The 14,657-nt window shown below is 36.4% G+C and overlaps 2 protein-coding genes across 2 annotated transcripts; one reads left to right on the top strand and one right to left on the bottom strand.

Moving 5' to 3' along the window:
• Positions 1–324: 324 nt before the first annotated feature.
• LRRC39 (leucine rich repeat containing 39) lies at positions 325–8,564 on the top strand (the record flags this gene model as incomplete). Its single annotated transcript, XM_082314308.1, has 8 exons — positions 325–449; positions 1,362–1,467; positions 2,572–2,728; positions 3,319–3,455; positions 5,022–5,167; positions 5,566–5,718; positions 6,781–6,920; positions 8,442–8,564. The coding sequence occupies 8 exons, from the start codon at positions 325–327 to the stop codon at positions 8,495–8,497; spliced, it is 1,020 nt and encodes a 339-aa protein (XP_082170434.1). The 3' UTR covers positions 8,498–8,564.
• An 8-nt stretch (positions 8,565–8,572) lies between these two features.
• Positions 8,573–13,194, bottom strand: TRMT13 (tRNA methyltransferase 13 homolog). Its single transcript, XM_082314309.1, has 5 exons — positions 12,086–13,194; positions 11,703–11,775; positions 10,616–10,690; positions 9,288–9,702; positions 8,573–8,970 (listed from the first exon to the last, which is right to left on the bottom strand). Exons 1-5 carry the CDS (start codon positions 12,233–12,235, stop codon positions 8,775–8,777), a joined length of 909 nt encoding a protein of 302 aa, XP_082170435.1. The 5' UTR covers positions 12,236–13,194; the 3' UTR covers positions 8,573–8,774.
• Positions 13,195–14,657: the final 1,463 nt, after the last annotated feature.

Raw genomic sequence — 14,657 nt, 5'->3', positions numbered from 1 at the left:
TGGTCAGTTCTCAGCCTACGAATTGGAAGGAACTGAAATAAGCAGTTTTTCACTGACTAAGAACGCAGAGAGATTGCAAGAATACCATTTCTTATTATAAGAAAATTGAACTGGGTGCAATTATCTATTTTTATGAAGCGAAAGCAGTTGGTAAAATTCTGTCAGTTCTATACATTAACTAAATTTAATAGTATAATCAAGTGGGTATCGCAATATTTTAGTTTTCATGTCACTGTCCCCATCTGGTAGCTGATACATGCGCTGATGCATTGAACCTGAGAATTCGGTCAGATTCCTGTGACTGAATCTGAACATGCAAGGATCATGACTGAAACTGCAGTTTGCGTTGGAACATTCACTGCTGTGAAGACACTTTGGGAAGTGAGAATACACAAGATAAATGAAGAATTGCAGAAAGAAAAGGAATTCAGACAGAGGTCTGCAGGAAGGTAGGTAAATTGTAGATCTTTAAGTATGTGAAAAGCTAGACTATATGTTACATTTCACAAAACTATAATTGGTCTTTTCAAACTCAACCAGAGTCTAATTCTTTAGTCATTACTCCAGCAGAATTCCCACTGGTTAGAATCTAGCAATATGGTCAGGTCAAACCAAGAATTGTGTTCTGTGATCAAAATATTAGCATATGTACTAAATCCCCTAAATTCAGGTATTAAAATCCTCTTCCGTGTGATATTCTAACCAGTGGACATATAATTTGTTATGCTTTCTTCTCAATGGAGGCATTAACAGGGTCGCTTGGTCTTCTGTCTGGCCAGCAACTTCATGAAATGTGAAGAAATTTAGCATTCTATTTTTGGAACCCTTCCCAATTTGTCAGATGTGTTTGAAATGGAATAACAAATTCGAAGTTACTAATGGAAAACACAAGCAGAAAGAGAGAGAATTAGCCTAATTTTTGTAATTCTTGTTTAAGTCCCCTTTGGAAATCAGGCTAAAAGAATCCCTAGCTGATTGACCTGTCTTGATTGCACTTACTTTTGGTGGAACTGAAGGCTTTCTTTTTAGGAGACTGCTTCAAAATTAATGGCTTTGGAACTTAATTTCATATGACTTTACATTCTGTTGCCCTGCTGCAACACGTGAATGAATTTATGTCTTCCTTCTGACTGTAAATTTGAAGAACCATAAAATAGAATTCCTATAAATTACCTCAGCCAAACACTACTTTATGTTCTTGCGTTCCCTCAAATTGATGATAGTATATTTAGCATCCAGATATAATAAATGTTGTTTGACATCCAAAAAGGCTACTGTCTCTTTGTTCCAGGAAATAGAATGGATAGTAATTATTGCCCATATTCCTTGTTGCACCACTGACAGATCTTCTTCCCTTGTAGGCTACTACTTGTCTGGGAGGAGAGAGCTGCTTTAGCAAAGCTCAAAGAAAAAGTTATTAATGAAGATGGAAGAGCAATTTTAAGGATAGAGGAAGAAGAATGGAAGGTAGTGTTGATAGGAATGGATATTGCTTGAGTTGAATGACTGATGCATTAGAAAACTACTATTTACAACTTTACACTCACAGTTGTACTATTTTTAATCTATGAAGTGCTCACTGTGTGCTTTGCTAACAATGAATTGAGACACGCTGTTGTAGAGCGTAAAAGCAAGCGGATTTTTTTAGTCCTGAATATTAAGCATTACTCTGCAAAAAAGATAGCCCAAAAGGCTTTTCTGCATTAGAAATTATTTACACTGCAAATTATGAGTTTAATTACGTAAATCCTCATTTAACATTAACATACCAGAACTACTGAAACACATCAAAGTGAAAACCCTTTGTGTTTAGGTGCATGAAAATATTTCGTACTGTTGTTTACTTTCTCTTTCTAAGAGTGAAAATGAGCCAGTAGATTCCCAGAATACTATTATTGTTGTTTCTAATGCGTGGGGGGAAGTGGCTAACTGTAGAATCAACAACAGAGTGGAAGCTAAGAGTCTGTTCAGAGCTACACGGAAATGCAGATGCCAGTTCCTAGGAAGTGATGAGAATTAGATCATGGCGAGGCCAGAGAGTGACAGCCACACCCAGCCATGCTCTGGCGGTCCGTCAGCCAGCGTTCCTTGTTCAGAACTCATAGCATACAGACGTTGTAGTTTTTCTATCCCTCAGCTCTTCTGCTCTCAGATGCTCACTGTTTTTCTTAACAGAATAGGAAATACAATTTAGATCACCATTTAAATGCAAAAAGCTATTTAGAGCAGTTTCGTCTTCAGCTATATTGGCTTTGTTTAAAAAAAAGAAACCAACAAAAGCAAGCCTGAGACTTTTCAAGCAATGACAGTAGCACGGACATTTAAATCCTGGGAGCAAAAAGCAGGCAGGTTAAATCTATAGTCAGAATGACCCGCATTGATGGTGTTCATTTTGGGATGTTACAGTATAGCTTGAGAAGAAGGCAAGATTTCTTTTTTCCTTCTTTTTTTTTTTTTTTTTTTTTTTTTTAATCACAAGACTGTTACTGTTTCAAATAAAACTTCTGCCTAAGCCTGTACTCTTGTTGTATACTAAGCTGAATTTCTTCTGGTTCGTATTTCATGTCTTAGACACTACCTTCGTGCTTATTGAAACTAGTCCATCTCCAGGAATGGCAGCTTCACAGAACTAGTTTGCAGAAAATTCCTCAGTTCATTGGAAGATTTCACAATCTTGTTGTTCTGGATCTATCCCGGAACTCAATTGAAAGTATACCTAAAGAAATTGGTGAGCTGTGCTTTCTTTTATTTTAAGCTGCTTTTCTAAGAAAATTAATCTTACACAAACATGCCGTTTTTGTGCACTTTGCCTGTCTAACAATCCCATTGGGTAGTTAGAAAAGAGACGATTTAAGTCTCACAGTGAGATAGAGATCTTAAAACCATGGATGCCCTATAAATTAAAAAAAAAATGGCTGGATGGAGGAGGCATATCTTTATGAAAGCTCCCCATGAGAAAAAAGCTTGTAAGCACAGCAGATACTAGACATCAGAATGCAGCTAGAAAAGTGATATTGAAAAACAGGCTTCACGTTCTGAGTCTGCAGCATGAGTAGCCTATGTTCATAAGGGGTTTTTTTAGGTTTGGGGTTTTTTTTTTTTTTTTTTGTAGCACTCAACTAGAGTACAGTTCTGTACTAAAGAGTCCTGAACTGCTACTATTTGAATTTCAGGGATTTTTTTTGTTTGTTTGTTTTTGTTTTTAGTGAGAACACAGAGCACTTGTATAACAGTACAAGGTTAACACAAAACAAGTACTATTGTATTTCAAATAGAATGACCGTGAACGTTCATCTTTTCTCATTGTTCTCCCTGCAGGCCAGCTGACTAGCCTCCAAGAGCTGCTTCTCAGTTACAATAGAATAAAGTCTGTTCCTAAGGAAATAAGTAACTGCGTCAGTCTGGAAAGATTGGAACTGGCTGTCAATAGGAGTATCTGTGATCTTCCTCCTCAGGTTTGCTTTGTTTTGTTTAGTTTTGCTTAATGCATATTTTGAATTTATCCAAAACCAATTATCATTAAATGTTGCACTCCATGTTTTCAGATTTGCTTTGATATTCTGATTTCACAACTATTCCACAGGAACGCATATGTGAACAATATTTATATGACCAGTCGAACTGAAGCCACATGAGAAGGACATACATATACCTCAGTAGCTGAAGGAGCCAATCTTCATTTTGTCCAGATCAATGACTTGGTAGCGCATATAGGACAGTGATAGACTTGATGTTAATTTGTTTAGGGTGAAGGTCTGCACTGATATACCCCACCGAGGATCTGACACCTTAGCACAGGGAAGTTCCCTTTTATGGTTGAGATTACAAATTCATACCACATGCCAGGACACAACTGTGAGCATCTTTACCAGAGCTGCTAGCTATGAAAAGGGTTTGTGTCACTTATACAACTGCCTATGCACAAAGAGTTGAAGGAATGTTGTTCTGAGATGTTGAAAGCAATTAAGAGAGAATGAAAACAACTGCTCACCTACTATTGAATTTTAATTTGGGCTGACCTAAATGTGAGAGAGACCTGCATCTCTAAGTATTAGTCTCTTAGGTAGAGGTGACAAGTACGTAGCTGTATTTACTTGTTTTAATTTATTTTAAAAAACAGTAGTGGCAATAGTTGACAGCAATCAGTGCCCTGCAAAATTGAGTCCAAACAGTAATACCTAACAACAAATCTTCAAATGAAAATATACACTATTAATCAGAATCCAGAATTTACAAAATCTGTGTGGATACAGGTTACGTGGTGTAATGTAGAGTGATAGCTTTTAAATTAACAGCTCATAGCAAATATGTAGTTATGTCCTGTTGAGACTACAGTGATGTGAACACTGTGAAGCTTTGGTTATATGTACTTGAGTGGCATTTAGTATTTAGACAGTTGGACCAGATTTGCAATAAAACATCTTTACATCACTTGGACATTGTAAATGCACCTGAAGGCATGATTCACCAAAGGACTTAGGTGTTGCAATACTGAATGATGCTATATTTAATTTTTGGCATGTCTTGCCATGGTAGTAGACTTAACAACATGGAAAGTGTCTAGGTTCACTCTAAAATACAGTCCGTGCAATTTGATCCATAAAAATTGAAATACTTGTCTAATGAAAAATGGCATGTTGCATGGAGAGACACCACTGAGTATGAAATACTAAGGACAGTGGTGTCTTTAAAATTCCTTTTCTTCTCAAGGCTTGGGGTATATCTGCGTTGTAGTCATGGCATTCAGCTTCTCGGCAGTTAGGACACTCACTACCAGGTGGGAGATAAAGGTCTTCTGCCCGATCAGTTTCAAACCTACCTACCTTCCAGGTGAGAACTGTAATCGTTAGGTAATACCAGCTAATGTAACTCAGAAACCATTCTGTGTTTACTAACTCCCAAATGTGTTGTAGTGTTTTTAAATTGTTTTGGTTTTTTTTTTTTTTTCAGTCAACATTATCACAGCACTGCTGTAATGAAACAGCTGTACAAACTTGCATTAATTCTCCCTTTCTTTTTAGCTCAGTGATTTAAAGAAACTTTCACACATAGATTTGTGCATGAATCAGTTCACTACCATCCCTTCAGCTCTTCTCAACATGCCAAATCTAGAATGGTTAGATATGGGGGGAAATAAACTCCAGGAGCTTCCCGATGCAATTGACAGGTAAATAAATCTCAAAGTTCACATCTTATTCATTACATTACTCAATTCTGTTGCATTGAAATTCTAATTATTAAATGCTACTTCAAAAGATTATTTTGATGTTAACCTCACTGCAAACTTAAGATTTATCAACCCTAATGTAATATTTTGGATGAGCTGGAATAATCCATTCAATAAACAATAAATTCAGTATCAACTATCAAATATTTCTTGCCAATGACATTGTTAACTAGAGGTTAGGTGATTATCTTGGATATGGGGTTTTCTTTGAGAATTGTTGTATTCTTTATGCGAGTCCTTTATGTGGCTGTAAAAATTAATCAATTACTTTTTATATTAATGATTGCTAAGATTAATTTTCTAAATCTTGATTGATTGTGCAAATACCTATTTTACAGAATGGAAAATCTCCACACTTTATGGCTCCAAAGGAATGAGATAAACTCTTTGCCAGAAACCATTGGTAATATGAAAAATCTTAGTACTCTCGTTCTTAGCAACAACAAACTTAAGGATATTCCAGCTTGTATGAAGGACATGACAAATCTGAGGTAAGAAAAAGCAATGAATATAAATAAAAATACTATAAAATATAAATAAAAATACTAAAAGCTAAGTTTTAATGCCTCCCTTGAGTGGAAAAGAAAAGGCACGTCCACAGTTGTACAGGTGGACACAATGCCATGTAAATCAGCATAATTACACAGATTCACAACAGTTGAGGATCTGGTCAAGAAAGCTTTGTGTAGCACAACTCATGTAAAGAAGTAAGCTATGATAGTTACAGTCCCAAATGTAACAGGAGACTGGAATACATTTTCTCATTTCTGAAAGGTCCAAATGCCCACTTGTAATTGGCCTTTTATATCACTCTCTAAAGCCACGAGCTAGGAGGAAAAATATGTAACAAGCATAAAAATGACAAAAAGTAGAACTTTGGCACTGAAAAGTCAAGCATTCATGATTAAACAAAAAGGATTAGGCATATCAATGAAACTCTCTTGATTTGAAAAGTAAGAGAGAATGAATGTAAATTTTTAATTGGTAGAATTGGAAATATTATTTTGTATACTATGACAGAAACTTTCCTGTTCTTTGCATTTTCATTTGAATTACTGGATGCTGGCCATTTTAAAGAAAGAATGCTAGTCTAAATAAATCACTTCTAACCCAGTAAGACAATTCCTGTTTTCAGATGTTTTGGAAGAAGCAGCACCTCTTTAAACAAATATATACAAGCATAGGCCCAGGGATGGATCGAGAACAGAGGGAGGCTGCTGCCTTGCAAAGCTGGGAGGATGCAGGCCTTTGCACTCTTGTTCTCCTCCACTCATCTGTTTGAGGGAGCTCAATAAAGCTGACAGTGGGGTGAAAACCTGAAGACAAAATGACAAGGACTGCACTGTTTTCTCCCACCACAGGCAGCTACTGTTATTATAAGGGGTCTTCTTAGCTTAGTTCACTTAATACTACTAATATAGTAGTAGGTTTAGTATAAGAAAAGACTTATTTTGCTCAAAATATTGTTTGAGGAATCTTAATTCAGTTTCAAAAGAGTTGTTCTCTCTGGACAAAACCTATTGCAAGAGTAACCTTTTCTGGTGAACTGTCAGATTTGTCAACTTCAGAGACAACCCACTGGAGTTAGAGGTAACACTCCCTCCATGTGAGGATGCAGAAGAGGAGGAGCAACAGGAAATGTTTGGCATTGAATTCATGCACATGTATATCCAGGAGTCACTGAAGAAAACAGGTATGGCTTTTTTATTAGTTCTAATCCCTCTGGAATACAGTGAGGAAGGGAAGGACAAACTGGATAAAAGAAAGCTAGGATACGTGTACAAATGAAACATGAATAATCTTCTTAATAAATGATTAACACTTTCCAAAAATCTGTAAACAGATTTTTCCTGAGGGCAGGGGCACTTTTACCAGGAGTTGGCACAGTAGGTCTTCACATGAACAGCACATATTCTAGTAGGAACATACTGGAACTATGGAACACTGGAATAAATGTGCCTGAGTTACCTATAGCCTGGATAACTGGGAGTTGATGACTGTCTCTTATATTTATAATTTAATCAGAGTTTACATAGTGTGGGTCTTCCAGCACTGTTTGTCTCATGAAGCTCAACCTCCTCTGTTTTTGGATGTTGTCCAGATGGGGACTACTAAAGAAGGATGTAAGGAGAGATGCCTATGTTCCCAACGTACAACATTTTTAGCAATGAATTATCAACACCTGATAAACAGATGTTTCTTAAAACTTGCTTTCCCTGACAGAAAATCCAGTCACCTAAACAACCCCCCCCCAATTTCATCCCGTTTCTCAATCAGTGTGACAAGAAAATTAACCCAACAGGCAACTAAACACCACAGAGCCGTTCACGTACTCCCCCCTCTGCCCAGTGGGATGGGAGAGAGAATCAGGGCGGGGGAATTCATGGGTTGAGATAAAGACAGTTTAATAGGACAGAAAAAGAAGGCAAAATAATAATAATGATGATGAAAGAATATACCAAATAAGTAAGGCACAGTGCAATTGCTCACCACCCGCTGACTGATGCCCAGCCAGTTCCTGAGCAGCAGTTTCCCCCCGGCCAACTCTCCCCAACTTTATATACTGGGCATGACATCACATGGTATGGAATAGCCCTTTGCCAGTCTGGGCCAGCTGTCCTGGCTGTGCTCCCTCCCAGCTTCTCAGTTGGTAGAGCATGGGAAGCTGAAAAGTCCTTGACTAGTGTAAGCACTGCTCAGCAACAACTACATCAGTGTGTTATCAACACTATTCTCATACTGAATCCAAAAAGCAGCACTATATCAGCTAGAAGAAAAAAAAAAAAAATTAACTCTATCCCAGCTGAAACCAGGACAGAGACCAAAATGAGCTCTTTTGAACAGATGTGGAGATGGCAGCTGTTACTTGCAGAGAGAACTTCACTCATTGCAGATATAAAATGTTCTCTCTGATCTTCATTCTCTGTATCATGAAGGCTTAAAAAATGAATGACTGAAATGCTCTTGATTTAGAACACTAAGCCAGCTTCTTTCTTCTCAATATTTCACGAATGAATAATCAAATTAGCAAAAATATATCAAGATGACAGTTTACAAATAAGTTTTCTTCCTTAACAGATTCCCCTAGCAGCATGGGCTGATGAAAGTACCTAGGCCTACTTAAATAATTTAAGAGGAAATATAAAGCTATCCTGAACTTCAAAATGAAAATGAAGTATGTTAATTTCTCTTAATTTAACCCATTGTCTTTCAGGAAATCTGGAAAGTTGTACTTCTGGTCCTTCTCCTATCATAAATGCTAATGAATAAAGATTGTAACTGTGACTGGAAGAAAAGATGAAGTATACTTCTTCCTAACAAAGAGGCGTACAACAGGTTTCAAATATTCTTAGGGACTTTATTTTTCCACTGATGAGAACTGGTTTGCATATTTGTAATTCCCAGTGAAACTGGGAAATAAAAGACCTTTTCCTGGGTACAGGAAAGGCTAAACCAGGTCTTTTTGTAAGCAATGAATTAGCTTTTTAAAAATAATCCAGATAAGTTTTACAGGTTTTTTCCCTACCAATTCCAAATCTATCTCCTGTCATGTAGTTGGCTCTGGTATCAAAGATGAACTTGGGACAGCTGTCAACAGGACATTCTCCAAGGATACAGCAGACTCTGTATAATACTGTAGTGCAGCCTTGTATCCTCGTTGTTGTAAATATTCAATCCGTCCATGATCAATGAGCAGTTTACAGAGGCAACCTATCTCCTTTCGTTCTTCAACAGTAAGTATCCTAGTTTCATAAAAAGGAGGAAGACAATGAACAACATGTCAGAAGAAGAGTGTTGTTAATCAACATTAGTAGTTAAGCTTAGAAAAACTATTTAAGTTACTCTAAGTTCATTTCAATTCAGGCAAGCATGACTGTTTAAATATTTTGAAGTGTATGTCCATGAAAATCGTATTTTTAAAGTAGAATATTTTTATAAATCTAATAATTAAAACGTTTGATAAATGAGTCATTTTGAGGACCCAGAAGAATTTCATATACCACTGTACAAAATTTTGCTTTTCTGCAGGAGTCCATTTGCTAGAAAAAAAATTACATACCCTTGTAAAGTATCGGAACCACTCTCTGTCTTGCTGAATGTTTGCTCATGTTCTTCTGTCTCGTTAGTGTGATCCTTGCTTTCTTCACTTGTAGAGGCTTTGGTTGTGGTTTCTCGCATGCCACAAGTGGCCCAGCTACTCATTCTCTGAAAATAATGAAATTCTACTGGTCCAAGTCCTACTGATTTAAAGAACTCTCTGCCTACATAATGTGTCCAGTCACACTTGTGATGGCAGCACAGTGCAATAACAATTCCAGCTACAGGCTTACAGTTGTCTTTGTTGCTTTCATTATCAGCACAATTGTTAGAAGCCACCTCTGTCTCCTCATTCCTAGAGCGTTTTGGTGCAGGCTCTTCATTTTCTCCATCACAGCAAGTTGTGTAACTTTCAACCAAGCATCTCAAAGCAAGATCTGGGAAAAAACAGACATTCCCCCCGAAAAAAAGAGTGATGAACACCACGCCATTATTTATACAGGCTGTATCATGGTTGGGAATGTACTTCCCACGAAGAATAATAAAAGTGTACATCACAAACTAAGCCAAAAAGCCATTTTAAGGATCACTAAAAGTTACAAGCATGCTTTGAAAACATGAAAACCCTAAATGCTAAATTAACATTATGAGACCTCTGGAGCTACTAAGGGCTTATCCTCTTGAATATTTTTTCTACACAAGTGAATGTGAAATACTTAACAAACTGGCATATTGTATGAGGATCTCTTCCCTGTAACATATGCAAGTATTTGCTCTAAAAGTTTGATATCTAGGACACAATCTATTTAATATGTACATGTACTTCTTAAATGCTTAACTGTATCATCTTTGTAACAGTACCTATATAGGTGTCACATTTGAGATGTCTGTCTCTACTTAGTAGGCATATAACATTAGAAAAAGTGTCTTAGTTGAAAATTATCAGGACAGAAACACATTTTTCTTATTTGTTTGCTTGGGATACATGTTCAGACAGCCAATACAAATGTAGAAAGAAAAATATTTCAGAGTAGAGGCAAAAAAAAAAACAAACAAAAAAAAGTACTTTCAACAGTTTACACATACATGACCCACACTGCCATACACTATTCTTTGTTCTACTCTATAGAAAACAAGAAAGGTTTTACTTCTGTCTAAAGTAGCCTTGCACATATTATCCATTTACTATTCCACTGAAGTCAATAGATATTTAGAATATAATTGCTACATTCACCAACAAAGGGTTAGAGGGCAAGAAAACCTTAAAAGGACAGTTTGGAAGATCACTCCATTCAGATTGTAAGATTTAGTATCCTAATTTTCTGCAGTTAACACATAGATAATTCACACCTGTCGCAGCACCACACAAATGCTTCCCAATTCCTACCACTGGTAGTTTTTTCTTCTCCAAAATAGGTACCTTATCTGGAAGGGAAAAGGAGGAAAAAAAAAAAAAAAAAGAAGAAAATATACACACAATCCACAACAACCCCAGAACCTCTATTATTACAGTTGGGGCAATATTTTTTCTGGATAATATAATGTCAGCATACTTTAAAAAAGAAATAAATGTTTACCACTACTAAAAATACAGTGGTCTGTACATAGAGTTAGAAGCTATTAAAAGGAAAGTTTCTCTTTCTAAAACAAATGAAGAGAATCGGATGCTGTGGCTGAGAAGCATATTCTTCTTTTTCTTAAACAACTCAACCTTGTCCAAAGGCAAAGAATGTATTTTAATGCTGTTATGAAGCAATATGATTTTGTTTCTGAGCAGCAACACTGCTATATAGCAGTAAAATGATTACCCAAGAACACTGGGCTGATTTTCCTTAACAGAATTATCTGTGGCCCAGAGATTAGCTCCAGCTAAATAGTAATATAAATACTTTGCCTTTTATTAAAATGAAGTATTAGAACTCTAGAATTTTGCATTTATGCTAAGATAGTTACATTTATCTATTTAACCATTTCAGCCTTTCTATACTGCCTATGAAATGCAAATGTGACATTAATCCATCTCCTGGTGACAGGTGTTCCCACAAATTCTACAGTATTGATGTACAGAGCATATCAATGGTATGCATGACTTGCTTTGTTCCGCACACCTAAAACAAACAATGCAAAGGTGTTTAATCCTGCAAGTTCTAAAAAACCTTCAAAATGTTTTTGTTTTGGTATTTCTCACCTATAATGATGTCCTATAAGCGTATAAAAAGCAGAAGATTTTAAATCCCCATTTAATATATATATGTGTGTGTGTGTGTGTGTATACATATGTATATACACACAGCATTGTGTCCAAGCAACCATTGAGAATAATCTTCAAAACCAAGTACATTTAAGCATGCTACGTACGAATTGACTTGAACTCCAGTATTCAGAGTCTAAAATGAAGCCTCTCCTTCAGAATTATGCAAGCCAAGAAGGAACTTACTTAAACATAAGTGTTGAATATCAACTTGGAGCCTTTCAAATATAGAATCTCTCCTTTTATGTTTTCCATCCACCTGTGTAAAGAGAACAAGATCATTCAGTAGGGCTGGCCACTAATAACTATAGTTTTGCTCCAGGTATTAACGCTGGACTTTTTTCCTGTCAAGTCAACATCTGCACATTTCCAACATCAGACACCAAGACTTTTTTTTTCCTAATAAATTTTCTACCAGCAAAGTATAGAATGTAGACAATCACACTTCCAAAACTCTTAACATTTCATAGGCTTTATGTTATTTTTGAAGATAAAAAGCAAATACTAACAGCTTCAATGACAACAGTTTAAACATTATACTCTGCTAATGTAACAACATCCTCTCTTACCTTGAATCTTGTAGTTGCCCTTTCCACAAGCAAAAACTGAATATTTTCAACATTCTGTAAGGCAACATCAACCCAATGAGACAGCTTTCCCCGCCCAGCTCCAAACTCAACAAAACATCTTCCTGGACCAAGTAAATGTAATTTTTCCATGTTACCTAAAATAGAAGCCTACAAACATCAAAATATTATTTATGAACCAAGCGAACATATACACTGTGTATTGTATTGCCTGATAGAAAAATGACTACTTCACCAAACTGCAAAAGACTTTTTCAAGTCTTTGCTTTCACGAGAGATTAGGGAGAAGATGTTGTGTGTACAGAGGAAAGGGATTATAAATTCTGGCTAGTCAGCATCACCCTGCCCTTCTTCCACTGCTCACAGAACTCCACCAGAAGTTTTTGGAATGGATTCTTGGGATCAGGTACACATGATAATATTGTTCTCTGCTGATTCTTGAAGTAGCCATCCAAAATATGGGTACCGTACTGGATTTTCTGTGAAGCATCAGTGCCTGCAGAGCCCTCTCTCTCTGATGCAGTTACATGTTTTATAATACATAGGAAAGTAGAGCACGGAAAGAAAGTACAGAAACCAGACACGTCTCACTTTTTAAATCTTCTTCCCAAAACTTTCCATTTTGCTACAGTATGCAATCCATCTCCCTTAAAATTCCTGCTGTTCAATATACATTAAAAAGGCAGAAGGTAAACTCAGGCTCTCCAATCCTTTTTATGCATCTGTTACACAACCCGGAAATCTAGGACCAGCTCTTACAGAAAAAGTAAAAAATTCCTTTTACTTTTTAGCAAATACAATATTTTACCTTTTGTAGCTTAGATTTATTATGAGTTAATATAAGTAAAAATTCAGAAGAACACCACGCAATTTGTAATTTATTTCAGTATCCTAATAAAGTTTTGTTACTATCACTTAACAAAGCAGCCATTCAAAGGCTATATATATATATGCTATTATTTGAAGAGTACAGAGTTATAGAGCATATCACATTTCCTCCATATGAAGTAACTAGCATTATGCACGGATAGTCGCTCGAATTTACAGCGGCAGAATTCCACGTTTAAAAACATCTATAGCTATTAGTAAAGCAGCGACCATACCTGTTGTTTCAAGTGTTTGAAAGCAGATTCCCCGTTCTTTGGGTCATTTAATGCTTCTTGTAAAGCCTGGTGGGACAGTATTTGTTCCTTAAGGCGAAGTTCCAGGCCTGCATGCCAAGGCAAAACTTTTAGATATAGGTTTCCAGTTTCAAGAGTTTCTTTTTTTGCAACACACAAGTTACAATAGTCAGACATGAGCTCAATTTGTAGCACTAACAAAATAGTCTGTTGGCAGCATAAATCTATCATCATATGTGTACAACAGTGCTGGATTGTTATCTGTAGTGCTATTTGAGTGGGAAACAAAAACCGCAAAAGGAAGGGAAATGAGCTATATGAACAGAAGATCAGTGTTTTATCATTCTCTCTATCTAGTTCATTCTTCTGAGTAAAATTTAGCTATTGGAGGATTGCCTACATCTTGATGATAATTACTTCAGATGCGTTTAGTGCCAAATGTCTCACATTTTCACAGATATCTAACAACAAAAATAACAATGAAATACTTAATCAATTCAATTTAAAACATCTTATTTAAGTATTGAGCTCACCATTACTTGCTTTTTTCAACTTAATTATCAAGTTCTCCAGTTCTTCTTTGGATAGAGAAGAGAGAGGTACCTTTTTAAGGAAAAAAAAAAAACAAAACAGCACCACACATAAATACAAGACGTTTTTATTTTTGCTAGTTCTTTAGTCATATGATAAATTGCAACATGTTATGTAGGGACTGAACTTTAGAATAAATAAATGTACTCACTTGTTTTTCTGGTATTTCTGCTACATCTTTTAAACCTGCATTAATATCTTGAACAAAGTAGACCTTTAAAAATGAAAAGAAAACTGAATTTGTTAGTTACCAGGAAGCAAAAAGCTAAATTCTTCAGTGTTTTTATCATAAGGTACATAGCAATAGCAATCCACTGCAAAAGAAGATATTCCAAGTAATTTTTTTTTCCTATAGTCTGATCCTGAATCCCCAGCAGAAATGACCATTCTGACACATTTTGACAAGATTGAACATGTTCATAAGCATTAAGCTGTCAATGCTTACTCGACTGATTCCAGAGACCATTTTAAGGTTTCCTAGGTAAAACTAAAGGTGCAATACTGATAAGGCAGACAATAAAAAAAGCCATCTTCTGTTTTCTTGAAACAGCTGTTGAGACATACATTCTATTCCTTCCCTCAGCACTGGCTGCAGCTGTCAGCCTAGCTTTCCATAACTCACTGCTAGCTTGCGTGAAGCGGGCTGTTGGCCAGGGCAGCAGAGTGACAGAGGTAGGAAAACGCCTAGGGCCTCCCTGCTAGTTTTGCTTTCCGAGGACAATCTCTCACCAGGCCTCTAAAAGGAATGGCATTGTGAGCGACTCTTCCTAGAGAACGTTTTTCAGAAAAATGAATTCAGCATTTTTGTTTGTAACTAAGAGAACTGAAAAGTTGTACTGAAG

This window comes from Platalea leucorodia, assembly GCF_965183815.1.
Source record: "Platalea leucorodia genome assembly, chromosome: 5".
NCBI classification, from domain to species: Eukaryota; Metazoa; Chordata; class Aves; order Pelecaniformes; family Threskiornithidae; genus Platalea; species Platalea leucorodia.
This window is presented reverse-complemented; position numbering and strand designations above follow the sequence as displayed.